This window comes from Cinclus cinclus, chromosome 11, assembly GCF_963662255.1.
Source record: "Cinclus cinclus chromosome 11, bCinCin1.1, whole genome shotgun sequence".
NCBI lineage: Eukaryota > Metazoa > Chordata > Aves > Passeriformes > Cinclidae > Cinclus > Cinclus cinclus.
The window spans coordinates 12,124,666-12,139,437 of record NC_085056.1 but is presented as its reverse complement, the minus strand read 5'-3'; the positions used below and the strand labels follow the sequence as shown (position 1 = coordinate 12,139,437).

Below are 14,772 nucleotides of genomic sequence, written 5' to 3'. Positions count from 1 at the left end.
CAATAGATCGTAATGCAACTCTCCATGGACTCTTGGAGATGATCTGCCCAGATTTTATTTAAATTTTCTTCTCACTTGTATGCAGCCTGTGATTTGTTAGACGTATTAGGCAGATGTTGGTTGGACAGCTTTTTTTTTTTTTTTTAACCTTCTTTCCTGGGAAAAAGTCAAATGTGAATTTATAGTTGGATTGTTGTCTGTTGTGGGTATACTTCAGAGATATCAATAGCAATTGGAAAAGTAAGCCTGTACTGCAAAGTTCTGGTGTACTGTGTGCTGCTGTTGAGAAAAGTGGGTAATAACAAATTGCTGATGAATACAATTCTCTGTAGTGGTTGTGTGATTCTTCTTGTTTAGACTACAGGAGCACTGGAAAGAAACTCCAAAGTTCTAAGAAATGCTTAAAACTGGAAAAAATGTATTTGAAAATATTTTTTCTATTCCTTCTTGTGGAAAATGAAACTGAAGTATGCAGGTTTTCTATGTATTCTAAAAATCTCTTAGGCAAGACTTTTGCTTTTTTATTTTTGTAAAGTAGTGATTAGAATATTTTTGCTATTCAAACATTTATTAGTTCTTCAAATATATTAATTAGTCAGAAATGTTTTCTCGCATTGACATCTCAGTTTTTTCAGGTGTATGACACCAGGCACAAGTGGAGCTGTGTTGTGGCTGTTCATGCAAGATGTACTTAAGAACACACAAGTGTGATATGTCTCTTTTTGCAAATCTGAGATGCCAGTTGTGCTTCAGTATTTCTTCAGGCAGTCAGTGTGGTCTCCAGATCACTGTATTAGACTTTGGGAAAAATCACTTCTCTTACTTGTGTCACAATTCCCCCAGCTGTAAAATGGGGAAAATGATACGTTGGTATGTACTGCTAAAATATAAGTAAAGCACAGCTTTACAGAAGAGGGCAAAGCAACATTGGTACTCAGAAGAAATCTGAGATTTGACTAGTTGATCAAAGTCACTCAGTGGGCTTGTGACACTGCCAAGAGCAGAGCCTGGGTCTCAAGACCTTCAGCTGGAGACTGTCTCCAGCCACTTCCCAGGTATGGAGAAGGGCTGCCTAAGGTTAATGATGCAAACAGGACAAATGCCAGCAAATGCTTGAAATGTTAATATTTCATTAAACTGAAGAAATATTTTGTAAAAAGGACACAGTTTGGGGAGACAGGAAAAGGATGAAATGGATTTATTTATAAAACACACTTTTATCACTCAAATATTGTGTGCAGCAGCGAAGAGTGGAAGTAAAATGGCTGTGGGGAAGCAGGAACCACCTGCTTAGTTAATTTATGTTATGCTTTTGCATATGTGGCAGTGACAAAGTTTCCTTCTCCCAAAATCATCTTGCTGATGCAGTCCTGTTCCTTTCTGCTGGCCTGGCACCTGGAGGGGTGAGATGTGTGCTCTGGGGACAGCACATGCACCCCTTGGAGACTGCACAGGCATTTCAGCCATTGTTTCTCCAGTGGCTTCTCAATAGAAGTGAAAGGAGGGAAACAGGCAAGCAAGACAGGTAGAAATGCATGAAAATGGTAGCTATGTCCCTTTTGAGCTGTTCTCAAAACATTATTCAGAATGTTGGTGGCTGGTGTAGAGCACCAGTTGTAGAGCACCTGTTGAAGGTGGCTGGTGTAGAGCACCATTCCGTTGTTATACATCTTATGGAAAAGCCAGGACAATATAGCAACAGTGCTCTATTGCTGCAAAGGTAATGAAGATGCTAATCTTGTCTGACTGCCTACAGGAAATCTGTCCTACCTGCCTACACATTTTTGACTGTGGAAGATAAAGCCATGTGCAGGTAGAGGGAACCTGGTCCTTGCAGGCTGTCCTTTCCAGTGCAGGACAGTGGGAGCAGGACTGCCATTACCTTTTAGTTGAATAACATGTAACTTCTGTTACATGAAATAACGTGTAACTCAGTTTGCTGTAAAAATCAACTAAAAAAGAATATGGGAAAGTTGACTCTTGAAATGTGTGTAAAAGGAAGCAGAATTCTTTTGGCAGGTCCAACCACTCTCTGGAATTTTACAGCTAAGAAGTTGGAGGTGGCCGATTGTCTGCGGGGCTGATCCGCCCAGCCAGACCAGCTTGGTCTCACTACAGGGCAATGTAATATAGAGATAATTTTCTAACTTCTCTAGTTCATAAGGAAATAACACATGATTCTAAAATAAGACTGCACTGGTACAGAAATTGCAAACCACAATAAGCACACAGGTTTGGTAACTCAGTACCTCCTAAATTCTCTTCTGCCTCAAGATATCCTTGAGAATTGGAATAGGCTTGTATAAATCAAAGTTGCCTCTATCCTAATGCACATTTCCAAGTTAAATTCTGGACTTATTTGGTCAAGTTTCACAGCTGTCCTGTTCTATGAGTACCGAAAACCTGAATGAGGAAACTTTATGGGGAAGTGCTGTGTGAGGAAATAGGGGCACAGAGATTAAGTCACTTGTGCTAAGTTCAGACCAAGTCTGTGGCAGAGCTCCAGGTGAATCCCAGGTCTGTGGATCCTCATTTGTTGCCATAACTATCCCAGCTTTTTCTTCCTGAGGATTTTCAAGGTAACCTGGGCAGATTAATAAATCTTACGTTTTACAGATGTGCTGCTTTCCTGGTAATTGTCCTTGATAGACATCAGGTACTTATGGACCCTCTAATCTTCTGGTCAGCTGCAAGGTGAGGGGCTGTGGGTGCAGGTAGATATTCATGGACCATCCCATAGAAACTGAGGAGAATTCAAGAGAACTGTGCCTGGGATGCTGCACACAAGGATGGGAGGGGGAAAAAGGGAGGAAATACTTTTTTCCCGTTCTTTTGTTTTCATTACAATCTGTCGTGGAGTTAGAGCAATGTGAAGGCCATGCTTCCCTTCTGCCTGTACTTGAATCTGCTGAGTCTTGGTGATGCAGACCCCAGACATGCTTTTTTCTTCACTGCTTTGTTACTGATTCACACAGCCTCTAAGAAGGTGTTACCTTTGATCTGTTTTAACTGTTCCTGCAATATACTATGTTGTGGGAAGATTAGCCCTTAAGTCTCTTAAATAATTACTCTTAATTCTATTACTTCTGGTATAACTAGAAAAAAAAATAATAATAATTGTCAAATAACAAATAATCCATGTATTTTGTGTTTAATGCCTAGCTGTTAATAACTACTTAAAATATTAACTTTCCACCCTAGACAGTCCTATTATTATGCATTTTTTTCAAGATATCCTTCTTGTAACAATGCACAACAAAATTTTTCAGCTTCAGTGTGCTTCCAATTAGCTGAATCTTTTGTGTCTCAGGGGATAAATTAATACAGTTTTTCCTAATTTATAGACAATGTCATTGTGGTGCAGGTATTATCTATAATGGGAGTACAAGGCTGAAAGTACTCAGAGGACTATGTTCAGCAGAGAATAATGACCCATGCTAGATGATGACACGCTAATTACAATATTTATGAGAATTAATTTATCAGATTGTTAAAATAAGTGCATGGGAGAGACCTTAAGAGTTGAGGGAAATTGTGGAGGCAGGCAAGCAAACAAGAATGTGCCTTCAATGCAGAAAGTCATAAAACTGTTAGCTACAAAAGGGAAGTGATCCTTATCTGTGATGGAATGATCATTACTTGTATGCTTTGCTCCCAACAAAGTTGATTTTAAACCTTCCCCCTCCTCCTGCCCACAGCTAAATTCAGTGGAACAGGACCAACCCCATCATCCTCAGAAATGGCAAAGTGCCATTTGATCAGGCCCCAGCTGGAGGAGTAAAAAATTACATTCAGTGTCTGAAGATGGACCTTTAGATTGCATCTACTGAGAAGATATTTTTCTTCTTGAAAGGAAGTAGTTTCCACATGAACAAATAATATCTCTGATTCTGTAGATATTCAAGTGCTTTATTAATTTTATTTTCTTATTCTGACTTTTTACACAAAGTAAGCCATGTTTAAATAACCGATCATAAATGTTTATTTTCTTGCAAATTTCCTTCAAAAAACCTTAAGGTGCTCCACACGTACTTCTCATATCTGTACAGCAGATGTAATATATTCCAACATAGATGTTAATGTCCCTATGAACATAGAAGATGTTTAATTATTTTCCTATTAATATATGTTATGCAAGCCAAGCAGCTAATTTCCAGCTCTCACTCTTTCAAGAGTTTGCTCTTGAAATTTTACATTAGATGTTTCTTGTGTTCACCGTACGTACTCCCGAACTGCAAGTTCTTTCAGGGTAAAAACCCGTATGGGATCTTTCTTTGTCTTCCATTCTTCCAGCTTTTCTTGCAAAGACAGAAAGTCCTTGCCAAGTTCATATGCCAGAGTGGTCATTGTTTCTAGCAGTGGGATATAATACCTGTGGCAGGTATGCACAAGGAGGCGTGACAGAGCTTTTTCTCCGTATTCAAAGGCACTTGCTGGGTTTTCCAGGTCCTTGTGGCACACCACGATGGCACAGAGAGTAGGGACAATTGCAACAGGGCTCCCTCTTGTCAGCCTTTCCTGCAGCCCAACGACTTCTAAAAGGATTTCCAGAGCTTTGGTGTACTGGCCACCCCGCAGGCAACCGTATGCTTCCTGAAGCTCTGGCCTTGTTAAAAAGTCAATAAATTTTTTTGATCTTCTGATGTATTTCATAGAATATAGGAGTCTCAGGTAGTCCATGAAGGCTAATTTTCTTTCATTGATTATTTCTTCTGTGAAGTTCCCTGTTAGAGTTTTTCTGGGAAAGGTTACATCTTCCATTTCTTCACTAAATTCCTCCAGCAGATTTCTGTGCAGTTTCTCAAAATCTGAATAACGCCGTTCAATCACAGACTTGTTACTGTCAAAACTCCCTGTCTGCAAAATGATGATTTTATACATCTAAACACAATCAAAGAGAAAAAAATAAGCATGAGAAGGGACCATTATAGCCCCAGTGCAGTCAGATTTTTTCTGGTACTGCTATGAAAAGATTTTGTGGTTGTTCAGTCCTCCAGCTGAACCACTCCTGCACCAATTTTCTGTGCCTAACCTTGTGTACTCCTATGGCAGTGCTGCTAAATCAGTCACAGTCTGGGATTATGGTGCATGCTCAGTGTAGAACTGAAAGATCTGCAGCCATCAAACTAAAAATTCCCACCTCCTGCTGTTCTGTACTTCTGTCACCAGACTTGGGCTTAGCACGTAAATAAGTTGTACATAAACAGGGCACTAACAGATCCATCCTGCAAGGTGCTGGGAAAGCAAACTAGCAGCAGATTGAAGCACATAAAAACACTTACAAAGCATTTCTGTAGCTGTACTTTGTTTATAACAGCCATGGCTGCTGCAATCAATCATCTTCAGTGAACTGAATGGATTTCCCAGACTTAATATTGAATGCAATCTATTTTACGTTGGTCATAATATTCAGAAATGCTCTTTGTATAAGACATTGCTAGGCATTTGGGGTGTTAGTAATGCTGTGAAAGAAGAGGGAGTGTTTGGCAATATATCTGGTGTGTGCAAAAATAAGACGGAGCAACTCCACATCCTTTTCTCCCCTATAATTCATTGTCCTGTATTCAAACTTACTTCACATTTAAATAAAAACCAAAAAAGTGACATTTCTACAGCAATCTGCTATCCAAAGCCCTTCACTAGCAGCTAACAGCTGTGCTGCCCCACATTAACAGTACTCAAGAGCACATCTTCCTCAGCTCTTCACTAGCCCCAAAAAGACCATAATAAATGTGGTATTAGGCAAATAGCTGCAAACCAAAATTCTGTGCTGTGTTGTCCAGATAATCTCTTCTGGTTCTGATCCAAGTGCAGTGGTGCTGAGGAAGAGCCAGTCCCTGACATGTGCAAACCGTGGTAGCTCCATGGGGCCAGTTTAACTGTGTCACCAGACACCAGCTGAGGACACTGAGTTTTGACCTCTTGGATGATGACCATGTTCACATTCAACTTCACCCTGGTCCCACTGATTTACACAGGAGCTGGAGGGGTTTTGCTCATGCCAGTTATTTTCTTTGCTCTGTTGAAGGGTGCAAACCAGTACTCACACTAGTCTGATTTTCTTCCTTGTTTTTCCTTAAAGAAAAATTCTGTCTTTTAATCTTCATAAATGATCTTTACAGGCACTTCTTGAAAGTTTTCTTAATTTGAGCTGACTTCTCTGATCTCTTTTCATTTGTAAGCACTGTGACATTTTCCTATACTTTGTCCTGCTCCCTGCTGAAAACTGTATATATGCCTGATGCATTCTAAAACTATCATAAGAGCAATTTTTTAAAGCTATCATTTTATCAAGCGCAGCTAAGTGAATAATTTACAAGTACTTACTTTTGTATTTGTGGAGTGTGCATGAAAAAGGTAAGAAGTAGCACTTAATTAGACTGTCATTCAATTTTGTTGTAATGTAAATCTTTTTGCCTAGGCTTGTGACTTATGACTAAGTTTAATTGCACATATGCTGAATGATATTCTTACTCTCATGCAGTTACAAAAACAACAATTTTTAGCTATTCAGAAGCTAAATACTCCAGAGTGTATGCAAGAAAAGCAGCAACTAAGTAGGTGTGTCCAGCATGCAACAAGACCCTAGGACAGTCTCCAAAATATTTACCTGCTTCAAATTCTACCAAACTGGCTCACCCAGTATCTGCAATGCTGATTCTTGGCATTTTTCATCTACAGATCTCACAGACTGTAGCAAACAAGGAAATCATCCCTATCTGAATTTCACAGGAGTACTAGAAGGCACTTACTCTAGATCAGTCCTTCTGAAGGCCAGGAGCAAAATCAGAAATAAAAACTAAGTACTGTGAAAAAAGATACAAAAATTCAACCTACTGGTTGTTCCCACTCCTCATACTCATGTTTTGTCTTAAAAACATGACAGAAATGTTTTTTCTTAGGAGCTACCTAAGGGAGCTCCAAGTAGGGAAGGAGAACAATCCCAAGCGATCTAGGTAGGTCATCTTATGCTTTGTCAACATCAAAGAATTCTGCACTTGTGCTAAGAGAAACCTCTGATGTGGAAGTTGTACAAATGCACTGCAGCTGCTACAGCTGGCTAGCTCAGTAGAAGTGTAAATATACAGATATTTTTACATTTGTGTGAATTTCCTTAATGTTGACAAAACTCTGTGTTTCAAGGATACTCAAGATACTAATTTATTTGATAGCACTTTTCCACTGCAGCATATATTGTGAACTATCAGAGGGTTTTTTTAGATGCAGATTCCACCAGCCAGGCCCATACAATCACTGAGAACAGGTTCTACTCAGTGTGATCATGGCTTGCAAAACTTGGCCCTCGGTGAGGCTTTCATGTAGTGAGGCATGCTGTGTGCTGTGCAGACCCCTGTAGAGTGAATAAAATTAATGATCTTCTTACATATTAATTTCTTAGCTTACCACATATTTCGATAAGTGGTGCTCTACAATTCTGGTTGATGGGATTTCAAAAAGGAGTTTGATTTGTTTGCATTGGCATTTTTCATTCCTCCAGTATTCCTGAAGCTCCTTAGTGGTCATCGAAGAGTTGGGACTTAGGGTTGCACTGGAATCTAAAACCAATATATTTAGTATTTCAGATTATATTCTTTGCATTTGGAAAGAAAATTCTTAAGTTTTTGTTGTCAAAGGACAGCCTAGATTTTCTGTTGCTGTAACAGCATGACCTAAAGACTGATAAAATAAGTGATTTCACTGCTAATAGATAGGAGCAGATGCTTTGAGGAAAGCTATTAGGGTCTGAAACTTTGAAAGAAAATGTATCACCTGCAGAATACAAAATTGTAGAGAACATACTGTCACGAAATATTGTATGTCAGGGTTGTAACCTGGGCACAATCTCAGCAAGAGATTTGCTTCATCATCCCAGAAGTAGCCCTAAGAAACATTGACTGAGTCTTTTGAGTCAGACTTTTCTCCAGGCTTGCTAAATGGATGAGATAATACAATGCAGCTGCAAATTCAGACATATATTCAAAAACTGACCCTGCTCAAATATGGGGTTTGTGCAATAATAGGAGAAAGCTGAGAAAGCACGAATATCCTAACCTCAAAGTTGGGTAACCAGCTCACCTGAAGGAGGAATCCACACAGACTTTTTTTTTTTTTTTTTTTTGTAGCTGAACTGGTGGCAGAGTTCAGCCACAAACATTTTATATACCTCCCTCCTTTCCTATCTCTCTCTTCCCACAGTCACTTATGCACACACATATGTATATATATGTGCATATATAAAAATATGGGACAGCTGGCTGGAGAGTTTGCTTAATGGAGAATTTGATGTAGCATTTCAAAAAGGTAATTCCTCCATCTTTGAAACCTACTGACAATAGATTTCATCAGGTGGCATATAGGCTAGCAAAGTGGATTAAAAAAAAAATGGAATATTTGTATCTCAGTGGGCACACTGGTCCCAGCTTCTAATCAAGGATGTACTTAACATTCTGCCAATGGAGGTGAAGGAGCACAACTGAAGAGTAAGAGAAGAGCTTGATGCAGAAATAGACTTGTAAAGGCACCACAGTGCTCTTTCAGTGGCCACACTTTTACATGTTCTTAATCATTTGACCATGCAGTTTCAATTATCAAGGCTTTGGGGGTTTGGCTCAATCCCTACAGAGCATGTATTTTCTAGGAGAGGTGGTTTTTATGACATCCTTCCAGTCTTAAAATCTTGATGAGATTATATATATTTTGAGTATACATAACATTTTATTTAATAACAGATGAGAGCAATGTTAGGCATAGTAAATGTTCAGTGCTGTTTTTTTAAAGAGCTGCCTGCTTAAGATTAGCTTCAGTTTGGTGTCCTTGCTGATTGTCAAGAAGTTCAGATTTGGTAATGCACAGAAAGTGCACTCCCAAGACCAGCCATCTGATCACCACTTTCATTTTTGGTGTGTAAATTAAATGTGTGATACATTTTAGGCACAAGGCATTTGAAAGGAAACCTCTGTGTGTGTATATATACACACCAGATGAGCATCAGTTTCACTGTTGCATTATTACTACAACTGTAATCAAGGCCTATTTTTAGTGGAGTATGGCAGTACGGCTTTGAAACACTGCTGCAATAAATAAACAAAGTTTTTAATGCAAAAGATAACAGCACAAACAGATAGATGAAGAACAAAATTAAAGGATAGTGTCAACCTTGAGTGTAATCTTTTCCTGGGCTTTCTTTTCTCACTTGACATGAAATTTCAGCTTTGGGTTGATTTGCTTCTTCATCAGATGGACTTGTGGTAGAAGATGTAGTAATTCTGCTTACAGCTTCCAACAGTTCCCTTTCCGCTGCGCAGTGTGAATCTTGGTCCATTGCTTGCTATCACTGAAAGATTACAAACCCCATGAATTTCTTAATGCCATGTCTTTAGGGGATCCAGTTGGGTAATTTTTTTGTATTACTCATTGTTCTCTGTGAACTTGTATCAATGCAACTTCATAAAAACTAAAGTAATAAACAGAAATATCTACATAGTGCAGAACCGTACCTATTACTGTTACCAGTGAAAGTGTTTGGATGTTTTTCTGGCATCTTAAAAATCAGATGAGAAAACCATAAGTAATGTTGAATAAGATTAGATGGGGAACTCTGTTCTTACTATGAGAATTTAGTCATGAACTTCAGTGTGGGCAGATTTCTTCCTCCTTTTATTTTGCCCTCAAGCTTGCAAGTATGAGCTCAGATGAACTAAAAATCTTTGTGATAATTAGTTTAACCAGCAGCCTGGTTTTCTTGTGCTGCTAAAATTTACTGTTCTCAAGACTCAAAAACTTAATTTCTGTTCTTAATCACAACCTATAGGGCAAAATAGGGTGATATCTAAAATAGTATAAAGTTTTTATCATATTTCACAGTTTTAGGTTCCCTCCAGAGACTTGTCTCTGTACTGTGAAAACAAAACAACTGACTTTGATAATGGCTTGGTGAAAGGAGATCTGATTTTTCTAATTATTATACAAGTATTTTTCTTTTGCTTGCTCTTTTACCCTACATATACTGTGCAATATTAGATCTGTTCTTCTAGGACCACTATTTTACCATGTACTGACAAAATGCTTAATACAATACACTCCTACTCCATAGACCAGGTTGGCCATTCTGCTGCTTAAATATCTCTGCATTTAAGGATTTTTTTTTTTTGTTTTGTTGGGTTTTTTTTAAACAAACAAACAAAACCTACCTGTTACATCACTGTGTTATACCAGCAGTTGAAAAAGTTCTAAGAACATCCTAACAACTTTGGAGGTGCTGTGTTCCCTTGGCATGAGCGAAGTGCTGCTCACAGTCCAGCCAACAAGTGAAAACCAAATAACAGAACAATACAGTTTTACAGGAAACACTGCTAAAACAATGCCCAAGCAGTGGTTATTAAGTAATGGGAGGGTTTAGGAAGGTTGTTGCTCCATATTTTGCCTCCACTTCTCTACCACACACTTATGCAATGCTGGATACAGAGGTGAGGAAACTCCTTCAGCAGACTAATTGATATCTGGCAAGCTGTAAGGCTATAAAAAGAAAAGAAATTACTTTCCCCACTGGAAATAATGGAAGTGCAAACCACTTTCCTCTAATGGAAACCTTTCCTTTGGCTGGCTTGCACAAGCAAGTATACAGATGTTGTCATTCTCCTTAATGGAAGCATCATGAAAGCCCTTATTCTTGGAGTGAAAGCTCGTACTATTCTTCAGTCCTCCTTATGATCTGATTTTTGAACTCAAAAGGATAGCCACTAATTGTTTAACTGCTCAGTCTTTTGAAAATCACAACAGTTTATCCCAAGAGGATCTAATAGGTTAAATGAGGAATCAAAAAATGGACAAACAGATTTAAATGACAATTTTTTTTTCTTAGTTATAAGCTGGGATAATTTTTTAAGAAAAATTGTATTTACATTGAAAAAAAAAATCTTTGTATGTGCGCAGTTTTATATTCCTAAGCATATATATGAGTACATATGTGTATTATATATATATACTAGTTTAAAACATGACACACGAGTCTGCTGCCTTGAATACGTCCCTTGAGCACTAACTGCACTTAATGTAAACAGTTTCATTTTTCACAGCTAGAACTTATCACAAGCTCTTTTAACTAAGCTACTACTACTTATTTTCCCGTAATTTAAAAAAAATAAATAATCCAAAACATCACAATCCCCCCCCCCCCCCCCCCCCCGCAACAAATGGCAGGATTTTACCTTGAGCAGCCACTCACCCTGTTCCGTTTCGGGGTAAGCGCTGCTCCGGCTGCTGGTCCGGGCTTTGCGCAGCCGGACCCCGCAGTGCCCGGCCGGGAGCCGCGGAGTTCTCTCAGCTGCGGCCCCCGAGAGCCCCGAGCGAGGCCACGCACAGCTCGCCTCGCCTTCCCCAAAGGCAGGAAAAGATGTCCGTGCCTTCTTCCAGCGGGTACATTCTGAGCCTTACGAAAAGGAAGGAAGGAGGCTCGGCCGGTTCGCACTTCCCCGTCCCATCGGCCGATTGCGCATGAACCCTCCGGTGCCGCCCGGCCCGGCCCCGCTCCGGGCTCCGGGGCCAGCGCAGCATCCCGGGGAACGCGGACTTCACCGGGAAAAGATGCGATCAACGCAACCCCTGCAAACTTCTCTGCGTGGCCTTCTGCAGCCAGAAAACCACGCTTAGCCAAAGAGAGATTGGGGGGGACGGGGAGGGGACGGGGAGGGGAAGGAGCTAAGTACGTAAAATGTTCTTACGTGGAAAAATAATGCCCCTTGGGATGTCTTTAAAATACAGGCTTAACATCCCTCAGGATGTTCAGGAAAGAAAATGCAGATGGCATCACAACAAACAGCCTTGCTCTGTGCAAACTTGTGCTTCTGACAGAAATCCTAATTCTGCACAGTGCAGAACACATGATCAATTTCAAATATCTACTCAATTAAAATTCAAATAGGAGCATTATCATATCTGACATGATTACTAAACTTGAAATGGGCTTATGAGTGTGCCTAAAATTAGTCCTTTATGTGCTTACATTCACTGTTGAACTGACGACAAAATGAAGAAGAATTCTGTATGTCCTTTGGCCCAGATGCTTCCTTTTGGAGCTCACTTCAGTTTAGAAATTTTTTTTAAACCGTCAGGATAGCTACTTCTTGGGTAAATAATATGGACACTATCTTTTTTAGTAAGGTAAGTTTCCCCTCTACCAAAGTTCAGTCACTGAAAAACCAAGCAATTGTAATGCAGCACAAATGTGAGAGGCAAACATCCAAAGGACCACATGGATCCTGCCCCACACATTCCTTTAGAACAAACAATTTAAAATAATGTAAAACCAGGGCCATAAACTGGTAATGCTTCTCTTCTGCTCTACTTGCAACATAAAACAATGCCAACTTTAACTTGTACTTGGTCTAAATGTAGGGGTTTTGCCAAAAGAGCTGTCAGAATGATGAAAAATCCCTTGTATGCAGCTACAGCCACACTGGCAAAAGCCCTGGAGTAGGTGCTGTTATATTGGCAGAGTCCTTCAGCCACTTTAGCATATTCCATGAGAAAAGTGATTTAAGTTACACCCGAGAGGAAATCCATGCTTGCCAATTCAGCTCTAAGGTGTAGCTGTACCAGCCAACTCTTTTAAGTGTAGACAAGCATGTGTTTCTGGCACTCCTCTCATTCCTCTAAAGCTAGATTTATGGGTTTGGTTACAATTGTGAGCAAACACCAAGGGGGATTTCAGTGTATTTCACTCATGCTGACAGTTTGCAGATGTATCTAAACTTTGAATTCAGAATCAGTTAATTTATGTGCTGCCAAAAAGCAGTGTATTATTTTGTGATGCTTAGTGCTATTGTCTTGGTAAAGCAAAAAGAAAAGAAAAAACTACATTTTTCAGTACATTAAGTGTGATCTCTACGTTCAATTATTTCAGAATAAGTAAGTTCTAGTAAAATTAACCTGGATGATTGAAAGAACTGAAATGTGTTATTATATTTACAAATCAAGGGTGTTCCACAAGGCTTCTTCCTGCCTCAGTAGAGTCAGCTACTAGGGTCACAGCTGGTTCCTGAGGGTGTTCCTCATGCCCAGAAGCTGTGACATCCACAACAGGTTTGGCAGGCTCCTACTCCTCATCCTACTCCCAGGAGCTCAAGTGTGATCCAAACAGCACCTCGATCTTCACTGGGACCCAGTGCTGTTAGTCTGGCAGCATTTTATTTTCCTAAGTCTCTACTTGATTAGCACATGCAAAACACACTGCAGTACACAGTGTTGTTTGCTAGCAGAATGCATAGCTAATATTTCCTTTTATATTTTCAGCTATGCTTCCAACAGTCAAATATTATGTAAAGGTTAAGCAGTAGAAAAGAAAATTTTCACAATGGCAGCAAAGAATTCTGAGAGACGGGCAAGTGCACTTATACCATCAGTTTACCTTAGTACTCATAAAACTCTGCTAAATTTTAATGGAAAGGCATTTTCTCTTGTTGTCAGGGATGGAAAAGGGATCTTGATGCAGTGGCTTACTCTGAGTTTGTATTCTGTGAAAGCACTGACTTTATCAGACATAAAGAGCCTGGTGTTAAAATGCACCTGCCAAGGGATATGAGAAAAGTGTGCTCTGCAATAATGCAGGACTGAGGCAAGGTTAAAACCATAACAGTGCAGTGCATAAAAGGTGGTTATATGAGTTATGTCTTGCATACCCATTTAAGATGAAATGACTCATTTTAAGAAGAATAACCAGAATGTTTATGGCCAAAACTTGGTGACCAGCAGAGAGCTGAGCCAGCATCATGATGCCATGTAAAGGATGCCTGCCACTATTGAAAGGCTGTGTACTTTTGATAGTTAAAGAACCGAAAGGGACTCCTGCCCCAGTGTCAAACATTCTGCTTTGATTTATACCCCGATCTGGGCAGTTCCCATTTTCCCAGTCAGACAGATTACACAAACCCTGACAGATACAATAATTAACCATAGACTACAAAGCTGGTTTCAGCTGGAAAACTTGGGAGCTAAACCAATGTCATATATGAACTGCAGTTTTCCGCCAGATTTTATTGGCATTTTATCACAGAGTAAGGTCTTATTCTTGTTAAAGAATATAGCTGTAATAGCCCTATTACAAAATACTCTTCAGCTTCTGTCCTAAGAAGGGCAGCTTCAGGCAGCCTCACAGTCTGTGCTGCTTTCCCATCTCAAGCCCCAAACTATTTAGCTAAACATGATTTATTTTACTAAATCATTCATTAGAACAGTAGATAATGACAAAAAGCCCTAAACAAATAAGGGGAGGCAGAAAAACCTGACATATTTATCCATGTTCCTTTTATCACATAACTAGTATTTAGAAAATGCACTCATATTGTCTTTGATGATTCCACAAGAACCTTTCCTCTCTGTTTTTTTTTTTTTTAATGCAGCTGGATAAATACCAACCATTTCTGTTTGAATTAGCAGAAAATAAATCATCTGTTTTGATGAATATTCTGCACTTTTGGGTCAATGCTGTGATAAATGAATACCATACTCCTATCCCGGCACAGCACAAAATTCTGTTTCATGCTATGCTATAATATGTAATTGCACAGTGTTGTGTCATTTGGAAGTGGAATTTGTTTACCATATTTCATTATTACAAAACATGTCTCTCTTAACAAGAGTGTGGTTTAAAGAAATCGTTTGCTGTTTAATGGCAAATGTCTTGTGCTGGTGCTACTGACAGGGTTGTCAACATAAAAGAGACGTAGCAGGCCCATTGTACACTGCCAAAGTCCTGTTATCACTTTACAACTCCTT

General features: G+C 39.4%; 1 protein-coding gene across 1 annotated transcript; it reads right to left on the bottom strand.

Moving 5' to 3' along the window:
* Positions 1–4,053: 4,053 nt before the first annotated feature.
* Positions 4,054–11,245, bottom strand: SNX20 (sorting nexin 20). The gene is made up of 4 exons (XM_062500152.1): positions 11,225–11,245; positions 9,157–9,334; positions 7,405–7,556; positions 4,054–4,881 (listed from the first exon to the last, which is right to left on the bottom strand). Exons 2-4 carry the CDS (start codon positions 9,320–9,322, stop codon positions 4,213–4,215), a joined length of 987 nt encoding a protein of 328 aa, XP_062356136.1. The 5' UTR covers positions 9,323–9,334; positions 11,225–11,245; the 3' UTR covers positions 4,054–4,212.
* Between the last annotated feature and the right edge of the window lie 3,527 nt (positions 11,246–14,772).

Coding starts and splice junctions, on each gene's coding strand:
- SNX20 (XM_062500152.1), bottom strand. CDS start 9,322: ATGGACCAAGATTCACACTGCGCAGCGGAAAGGGAACTGTTGGAAGCT. Junction 7,557..9,156: donor AGGAAAAGATTACACTCAAG/GTTGACACTATC, acceptor TATTGGTTTTAG/ATTCCAGTGCAACCCTAAGT. Junction 4,882..7,404: donor ACCACTTATCGAAATATGTG/GTAAGCTAAGAA, acceptor GATTGTGTTTAG/ATGTATAAAATCATCATTTT.